This window comes from Myxocyprinus asiaticus, chromosome 11 (genome assembly GCF_019703515.2).
Source record: "Myxocyprinus asiaticus isolate MX2 ecotype Aquarium Trade chromosome 11, UBuf_Myxa_2, whole genome shotgun sequence".
NCBI classification, from domain to species: Eukaryota; Metazoa; Chordata; class Actinopteri; order Cypriniformes; family Catostomidae; genus Myxocyprinus; species Myxocyprinus asiaticus.
Window position 1 is genome coordinate 47457426 of NC_059354.1, and position 10075 is coordinate 47467500.

General features: G+C 38.8%; 1 protein-coding gene across 2 annotated transcripts in view; it reads left to right on the plus strand.

Moving 5' to 3' along the window:
- Window positions 1–10075, plus strand: part of LOC127448407 (cysteine/serine-rich nuclear protein 3-like) — a 77155-nt gene that overhangs the window by 58594 nt on the left and 8486 nt on the right. For both annotated transcript variants that reach the window (XM_051710904.1, XM_051710903.1), the window contains 2 exons: window positions 6590–6798; window positions 9892–10075. The exon at window positions 9892–10075 is cut by the window's right edge and continues 76 nt beyond it. In XM_051710904.1, the coding sequence (XP_051566864.1) occupies window positions 6603–6798; window positions 9892–10075 (380 nt within the window). In that variant the 5' untranslated portion in view covers window positions 6590–6602. The remainder of the gene's footprint in view (window positions 1–6589; window positions 6799–9891) is intronic.

Below are 10075 nucleotides of genomic sequence, written 5' to 3' on the forward strand. Positions count from 1 at the left end.
AACTTTAAAAACCATGTCTTATTTCGACACTATTTCACTCACTTTTGGCGCCCCCCGCTGGACATTTCACTGGGAAACTGCAGCAAAACGCGTAATAATGCACGTATTTTCGTTTTGCAAAAATGTTACCACGGTCACTTAATGTTCATGAAATCAGGCTGAACAAACCACATTATATTGAGGTATCATTCACGTTCATAATAAATATGGTACGGGACGAGTTATGCACCGAAGTTTAATACTTGGGGTTAGGGGTTTGTACAAATCGCTAACTCCAAGTATGAGCAGTAGTAATAGTGATGTATTTAATTGATTAATTAAAAACAGTTATCTGACATACAAATGTAATTCTGCCCAGCAATCTCTCTCTTGATTTCTAAAAATTCCTTTCCAGTAATCATGAACGACTGGAAAGGTCATGGAAAAGTCACAGAAATTCATTAGTGTGGGAAAACTGCCTACCAAAATGTTGTTGTTTTGAGCTGGCTATTGGGACGCTGCCTTAAGAGGTAAACCTACCTCATAGCCTTGTAGTAAAGAGCCAGTGTTCTGTGAATTCTGTCACTCCAATAGTTTACTGTAGAAATGTGTGTAGAGAACAGAGCTGTATTCTGTCTTTTCAGGAGAGAGAGAAAAAGAGAGACAGATGCATTCCGCAGCAGTACTGTGGTTTGGAGTGTCTCCAGCTGCTGTGTTCATGCAACACACATGCGCTCACACACACATGAACAATAGTGCTCTGCTGAGACCCATGTAGCCCGGTGGCCGAGGCAAGTCTCGCTCCAGTTCTACACACCCTCTGCTTGGGCTTCTTTTGGGGGAATTCTCTAAATGAATTGCCACAGCTGATAGCAGCTTTTATTTGCATGGACTGTCTGATTCACTACAGGAATCATGCAAATCAGGTAACAGCGCAAACACACCTACAAAATTAATGCTGAACAGAATTTGCATGGTGCAATTTCCCATCTTGCAGGCCGGTTCCAAGTGCTAGTTCGTGAAGGATGCAGCAGTCGATAATGATCTGGCGTACTTTACTGTGACTGTACAGCATCACTCCAACACTGTAAATTGGCCCTTTCAAATGCTGAAACTTCATTTGACTGCATGGGATGTCTGGAGATATGCCTTTTATAATATTAATCAAATTATTTACATGATATGCCGATTAATTAATTGAATTAATCGCATTTATAATCATTGTCTGAGAAAGGCCCTCAGATAACAAAAATTCAATATATAATGATTCATTATAAATAGTTATTTAAAGAAAATTATAAATATTATATACTGTATATTATAAATATAATAATTAAAACGCAGTACATTGTTGTGGCACATCAGTAAAGCATTGATAAGACAATACAAGAAGTGGCTTTAGAAGGTAAAATATTGTTTATTTTCATATTTTACATAAGCCTATCACTCGCTTCAGTCCACAACAGTCCATTTTGCAATTCAATTAGTCAATCTGTCCGAGATAGATTTGTTAAAACTGAGAGCTTTAATACGTCATTGTACACATGCGTCAGATGGACGCTTTTGGAGCATCTCGCTTTGGTTTCTTTGCATCATAAACAGCGTATCGTGAAAACCGCATAGGCGCTGTACTGGAAACAGAAATGATTAGTTCACCTCTCAACTCTTTTGGTCCAAGTCGTTCGTTCTTTTGTCACGTGACAGCCGTATACGCTATGCATTGCTCACACAGGACACAGAAATGATTAGTTCACCTCTCGAGCCATCTGATCCGAGTCGTTTGTTCTTTTGTCACGTGACAGCCGTATACGCTATGGACATACGGCTGTCACGTGACAAAAGAACGAACGACTCGGACAAGAAGATTCCAGAGGTGAACTAGTCATTTCTGTTTCTCATAATTTGTCCTTGGCTGCATTATCAATTTTTCCTTATTGGGACTATAATCAAAGTTTGCATAAATAGACGTGTTGGGGGGATTAAGCTATTGAAAATGTAACATTTTAATTTAATTCTGCTCAAATGAACGAAATGACTTGAATAAAGATTTGTTCATTTTGCTGAACGAGACTCAAAGATTCAAGTCAGTAAAATGATCCGATCTACCCATCACTAGTACATTCTAATATAAACCTCCTTCTAAACAAGAACTCATGAGTGGAAACAGACAATTTCAATGTAGGTTAAATGGTGCTTTTAAGATTATTTGTGGTAGTTTTTCAAAATGCAGCCACATCTACTCACTTCCCTCAAATTTATCTCATGTAATTGAAGCATCGTGCTTTAGTATGTGCATATAGGCCCTGATTTAATTTTAGAATGGACCTATTAATACTAAATGTCATTCATGCTATTATAAATAGTGCAAAGAACGCTTAGTAGTATGAGATTTAACTTTACCTCCCATTTTTTTTTCTGAATCGAAAAAGAATCGAAAATATGAGGCTGGAATCAACTCCAAAATCAGGAATCGGAGTCAGTTCTCAAATTTCTAGAATCTAACAGCCCTGAATTTTCGACAGCCCTAATAAAGTAATATAACAATAAGATTATCATTCAGTGAATACCTTCTGGCATGCTCAGGACAAAATGTAAACAAACCTTCCTTTGAAATTAAATTTACCACCTGCTACAGGCGGTAATAACGCAACGTTAATTGTGTCAGGCAAATTGCGCTGAGTTTTGTGAATAAGGCGCATTTTATAAAAAGCCAAATTTGCATAAGAGGCTTGTTTGCATGAAAAAGAATGATAATAAAGGGAAATGAATAAAAAAGGATAGTAAAAATTCTGTCATCATTTCATCACCCATCAAACATCTTTGGGTGAACTGTCCCTTTAATTTAAATTCTCATGGTGCAGTGCTATTTATATTTCTTACATCTGACAGACTCCATCTCCCATCAGACAAATTTTGCATCGGTTCAGGCGTGTTAACCTTCTCCCATGGCATGGGAGACTTGGGTTCTCATCCCGTGTTGAAAACAGGAAGTAATCGCCTTTGCATAAACACTAAAGAGCGCAAATTCATAGGTTCCATTTCCCCTCTATGATTATAGTTTTAATTCTCTGATGGTTAGGTTTAGGGTTAGAGGGTAGAGTTAATAAAATATGCATTTCTCCTCACTGTATTACATCCTTTACAACTAAAAACAACTCGCTTTGCAATTCGCTTTTGGCGCCCCTCTGTGGGCATTTCACCCGGAAACTGGAGCTCACATGTGCCCTTGCATTTAAAAACACTTCCCGTTTCGGCCACTGGGGGCAGTGCTTCGAATTTCGGTAAGCATAGACCAAGGGTGAGTCTCAGAAAGTTCCCTAGTTCAGTAGTCAGGGCACTGATCAGTGAGTTGTCCATTTCTATGGCTGTCTCAGTCACAAAATCGTTGCAGTGCACTGTAGCTCAAGACTGGTTGCCTACTGAAGCTAAGCAGGGCTGAGCCTGGACAGTACCTCGATGGGAGACCTCCTGGGAAAACTAAGGTTGCTGCTGGAAGAGGTATTAGAGAGTCCAGCAGGGGGTGCTCACACTGTGAACTGTGTAGGTCCTAATGCCCCAGTATAGTGATGGGGACACTATACTGTAAAAAGGTACGGTCCTTCTGATGAGACGTTAAACCGAGGTCCTGACTCTCTGTGGTCATTAAAAATCCCAGAACACTTCTCAAAAAGAGTAGGGGTGTAACCCCAATGTCCTGGCCAAATTCCCCCCATTGGCCCTTATCAGTCATGGCTTCCTAATAATCCCCATCCATTAATTGGCTGTATCACTCTACTCTTTCCTCTCCACCAATAGCTAGTGTGTGGTGAGCGTACTGGCACACTATGGCTGCCGTCGCATCATCCAGGTGGATGCTGCACACTGGTGGTGGTTGAGGAGAGTCCCCTGTTCACTGTGTAAAGCGCTTTGAGTGTAGTGTCAGAAAAGCGCTATAGAAATGTAATGTTCATTCATTCTTGAAATGTTCGTTCCCTAAAAAAATCCGACAATGCACTGTAAAAACCAGGGAGCATCGTAGCTCTCTATGTTCCCTTACTGGAAACATTGTCATGTCTTCTGAAGTATCTCAAATTGTTAGAAGATGAGCTCAAGTGTAAATATCTGATGTCAAAGCCTTGTTTGTTCTTTAATAGAGATGTTGTTTGTAATGTCTTTGATCAATAATTAATGAAAGGGAAACAATCTTTTAAATATTAGAGTTGAAAGGTTATTTATATTTTTATTTCTTTATGTCATTTATCTGTTAGAACACTGTACGTTTGAATACCTTCAACGAAAATTAATGATGGTGACATTTATACAGCGATGGTGCTCATTAATAACAGCTGCGCTTGAATGCGCAAGCTCGTTATTGTGTCGCTGGTGATTGAGTCACAAGTGTCCCAACGTTCAGTGGATGAACACCATTGCCAGTGCCCGAATTTGTGTTCACAATATACTAATTCACGACATAGGGATCTAGGAGGCTGATTGAGACGCACCACAAGTTTAGCTCAAGAAAAGGTAACCTACTGTTCACTGTAAGACCAGTATGAATGCAACTAGGTTTTTATTTTTGTGTAGGCTACCATTTTGTACCATTGTACTAATTGGTCTTAAGGTAGCCCTGTATAATGGTGTGTTCAAGTCCTCTTGGGAAGTTCCTACTAAAGAGGTCGGAAATCGTGAATAAGATGTGATCTGCGTTCAAGTGAGTTTGAATACTACTATTCTGATGCTAGTGAAACTTTGTAATACAGCACTTTTCGTACCACTGTCTCCTTAAGATGATTCGCTTAAAATGTATTCCTCTTTTGTAAGTCGCTTTGGATAAAAGCGTCTGCCAAATGAATAAATGTAAATAAGTGATTTTTTTTCTGAAAGAGCGGACCCGTTTTACCATTTCATATTTCTCTCTTTTTCACTTACTAGCAAAGACTGGAAGCTTTTTTAGCACCAATGCAACATAATGAAGAGCAAAGTCACACATTAGGTGTGTAATTAATGCTTTATCTTAGGTAGCGTGGCCGAGTGGTCCAAGGCGCTAGATTAAGGCTCCAGTCTCTTCGGGGACATGGGTTTGAATCCCATGATCTTTAGTGGCAGTGGTGGCTCAGCGGTTAAGGCTCTGGGTTACTGATCAGAAGGTCGGGGGTTCAAGCCCCAGCACTGCCAAGATGCCACTGTTGGGCCCTTGAGCAAGGCCCTTGACCCTATCTGCTCCAGTGGCGCTGTATCATGGCTGACCCTGTACTCTGACCCCAGCTTAGCTGGGATATGTGGAAAAAAAAAAGAATTCACTGTATATGTGCAAATGTGTGATAAATAAATACAATTTTAATTAATTATTATTATCTATTTTACACATATAATGATGGGAAATGTAGTTTTGTTGCAAATGCTTGTCGCTGCATAAATCAACTAAATGAGTCTTTTTCCTGGCAAGTTTTATTGTTTTCTAAATTAACAGTAGAAAAAAAATGCATACAAACTAAACTGAACAGTCAAAATTCTCAAGTAAAACTTGGACAGTTGGGTCTCGAAGAAAATCCCAAATTTCCCACTCGTTATTACGACTTTGTGGTGACATTTGTGTGTTCTTAACTCTTAAAGATGATCATTCTGACATGAACGCATCATAATTTGGTTGGTTTTGAGTTCAAATGTATCTGAGGGGCTGTTCACACAGGACATGCTCTTGCATCAAAAACAGACAGAGCTCAACCAAATGGAAAAGAAATGTAGAGGTCTAAAGACATGCTTTAAAAAATTTGACTACTTTTTTGACCATGACACATCTACATCCATCGGCACTTTTTTTTTCAATTGTTTTCCTTAAGAAAAACATGCGCTAGACAGACATCTTTGACCATTGCACTGCATCTCGTTTTTTTTGGTGACTCATTCAGGAGCGCTGCAATTTTAGATGCCGTGTCAAGTTAAAAATGCATCTCTAGACACATGTCCTCTGCTGAAAAGCTGCCTTTTCACTGTTTTCCGACATCTGCCTATGACTGTCAGATATCCCCCCAGCCAGATGGGCTGGTTTGAGTATTTTTGTAACTGCTGATCTTCTGGGATTTTCACACACAACAGTCTCTAGAATTTACTCAGAATGGTGCCAAAAACAAAAAACATAATGTGAGTGGCAGTTCTGTGGATGGAAATGCCTTGTTGATGAGAGAGGTCAACAGAGAATGGCCAGAATGGTTCGAACAGACAAAGTCTATGGTAACTCAGATAACCGCTCTGTACAATTGTGATGAGAAGTTTATCATTTTAGAATGCTATTCTGAGATGCGGGTTGGCGCTGTTTTGGTGGAACAAAAACTGTTGATATTTCTCACTTCGCACTGATAGTTTTGAATAGAAAGCATCACATCCGGTCAGATTGTATTTAATCTAACCCTAAAAATATAAGAAAATATCCAGATGAACTAGTCAACCACACTAATTGACTAGTTGGTTGTTGGATGGCTAGTCGATTAGTTGAGACCTAGGTCTATCTTAAAAGATTTACACATACAGTAAAAACAGTTACTCTGCAGAGAAAATGAATGTGTTTTTACTTCCGAAACGCTCTCTGTTAACACTCTATTTAACACAATCTCTCTGTCTCTCTGTTGTGCAGCCTTGTAGCAGACATGACAGGAATCCTGAAGAGGAAGTTTGAGGAGGTGGAGGGAGCATCGCCCTGTTCGTCGCTGAGGGAGTCTGAGGAAGAGGAGATATCGAGCACTGAGAGTGGAGACAGTAGTGACAGCGTCAACCCGTCGGCCTCACACTTCAGCCATTCATCATCAGCAGCATCCTCATCATCAAACACACTGCAGCGCACTGGTAAATATTCCAAAATATTCCGAAAAACAGGGTTGACATGTGTTAGACACAATTCAGCATCATTATTGATGGAACATTTGAATTAATGAATGAATAAAAAGAAAAGCAGCCAGTGTTAATTTTCATACATTTTATTATTATTATTATTTTATACATAATGTTTGTCAAAATTTCCTTTAATTGTAGTCAACATTTCTTCATGTCATATTCATTAATTTTAGTCAATTGTACTCTGACTAAAATTGCATTTAATTTCATTGGAAAACAATTGTATATTTTAGTTGATGATAATGTGCAAAATGTCACAAATATGTACCAATCTATAGACCAAACTTTTTTAAAATATTTGAATATTTGGTTAAACTACTTACAATTATTTAAACATGTATCAAACATTTTAAAGATCGTTATGTTTAATATGTAGGATTAAACAATGTGAGAAAACTGTATTGTGTGAAAAATCGAATTGTGATTATTTTGAAAAATATTGTGATTACGATCTGAACTGCAATATGATTATTTACATTTAAAAAACATTAAGTCATGGGCAAACTACTGGCAGTAGAAATACTGTTCCGTGTGTTGCTTTGTTTTTAAACACCATTTTTAGGTCGCCGTGTCAAGTTCAACATAGTTTGAAACTTAGAAAAACACTTCTCGAGATCCCTGAATTTGGAATTGCGCTTCATCCTGCTGTGTTTGAACGCGAGCGCGTTCTTATCTTGTGCCGTTCTAGTGGCAAGCAAGCCTGAGAATATGGTTAGTTCTCTGTACAGCAGCACGTTAACTATACAGCCGGAGTTTCGCTTGCTGCCCCCTGCTGAAAACAGGTGGTTCTTCAAGCTTGAATTGCTCTGATGGTAGGAATATATTTCTTATTACAGTCCAAACACATGATTAATTGCGTTAATTGTTTTAATGCATTATTGTTATATAATTAATCGCACTGAATTAACACGTCAAATTGACAGCCCTAATTTGTATATTTTCTTGTAAAATGTTTAAGAACAAATCAAGTGCTTCAGGTAACAATGCATACACTAAAATGTAATATCAAAAAGAAATATGTGTTCACCACCTTTAACTATTGAGCCACTGCTATTTTTTTTTTTTTTTTTACATGACTTCACAACAGTCAAGTCAGAGCTTTTATAGAACTCAGAGTTTACAACTTATGAGTTTACGACTTACAAAGTTCTATGAAGACGTGAACAGTTTTTACAATTTTGTATCTCATAATTACGGCAATTCCAACATGACGTGAACGCACCATTAGGTCACAACCAAAATAATCTTTTTTCAAGTGAAAACTCTGTTTTCAGTTTCCTAACATCATTATTTTCCAATGTATGCGGTAATGGAGAGCGTTATCAAAATGTTTATTTTCCGGTGTAGTAAAACTCCGGTCTAGAGATGTAAACGTAAATAAATGAATGTGTTTTCACATGGAAATGTATTAGTGTGGGTGTGGCCTCAATGTTAGTAATTATAACCAACTGCAAAAGTGAAGAGATTTCGGAGGGTTGCAGGAAGGACCTCATTCTATGGTTGTAAAAAGTCCCAAAAGTTGCTCTTTGTTTTTAGTCATTGCATGTATAAAAAAAAAAGGATAGTCCAATGCACTTCTTCTGGTACAAATGTTAAAAAGCCTTTTACTGTAAATAGAACCAATTCTTAAATATTGACTTTTATCATATTCTGGTGGCCTCCAGTTTATTAAAGCAATAAGAAAAATATGTCATGCATTATAGTGATTTTACCATGGTTTAGGAAGTTTTAGGAACACCTTTTACCTGTGCTTAAATCATTGTAATGCATGGCCTCTCATGGCTTATTTGATTTAATAACTTTTCCTCCAAATTCGTTCTTTCTACATTGAGCTACTGCACTTGTAGAAATTTTTGGCTCACATTTTTCCTTTTTCAGTAGAAATCCCTCTGCTTTAACTCTGCCCTGGAGTTCCTGCTTGAGTCAGAGTAGGTTAAGCATAGTGCACACTTTTATGTGTGTGTGTTGTGCTGGTGATACTGGGCGGGGGACCGGCGGCAGCAGATGGTTCTTATTTGTCCTGTTTGTGTCAGACATGAAGGCAGCAGTGGCAGAGAGAGAATCGGGGAAACTCCACTCTTATGGAGGCCAGGACTGGTGATATTTATACAGGGAATATTTACCATCCCCCTTTAAACAGCCAAACAATGAGAGCCACATGCATGCTGGCTTTTAAGGAGCCACTAGGGGCGCACATAGGAGAATGAGATAAGGAGTGATAGACAGTAGCTTAAAAAAAACTCTCAATACATTTTGCAGTCTTTTGAAGATATTAAATAAATATCTTGCTATTGTATTTGCTCTGAAATGGTTTAAAAGTATGATTTGTTGTCAGAGGAACCATCATTTCAGCAGCCATTATTGCCAGTTATGCCTAGGGTATACTTTGTTTTTCTGCGTGCCGTTACGTGCACATTCGAGTGCTCTAGCCTTTCAAAGTATGCTCTTTCGACCGCAAGCTCGTTCAGATGCACTCTACACATGCACGCTAGGTCTGCTTTGTGTTACTTTAGTACTTTTTGTACTTTTTAGTTTTGTGTACAACAACGCGCTGGGTGCAAGATTGACCAGCATGTGAAAAAGGGGCAGTGGTGGCTCAGTGGTTAAGGCTCTGGGTTACCGACCAGAAGGTTGGGGGTTCAAGCCCCAACACTGCCAAGATGCCACTTTTGGGCCCTTGAGCAAGGCCCTTGACCCTATCTGCTCCAGGGGCGCTGTATCATGGCAGTGACCCTGCACTCTGACCCCAACTTAGCTGGGATATGTGAAAAAAAGAATTTCACTGTATATATGCAAAATGTATAATGTGTGACAGAATAAAGGCTTCTATTTAAAAAACACTTTAAAGGAAATGTTTGCCAGAAAATGGATATTCTCTCATTATTTACTCACCCTCATGCCATCCCAGATGTGACAGATTTTTTTCTAGGCTCTAGTATCCCAGCAATGTAATACACAAATCATCAGAGACAATGATTTCTGAAATGAAATCACTTTTAAATGTTTTATCTGTATTTTTTTTTACTTTAATGTCTTGTGTTGTAGCATCCTCCATTCTGAAGCGCGAAAAGCGGATGAGGACGCGTCGTGTACACTTTGAAAAGGTGACGGTGTATTACTTCAGCCGTAGACAGGGCTTCACTAGCGTGCCCAGTCAGGGTGGCAGTACTCTTGGCATGTCCAACAGACACAGCTGCATCAGGCAGTACACACTGGGCGAGTTTGCCAT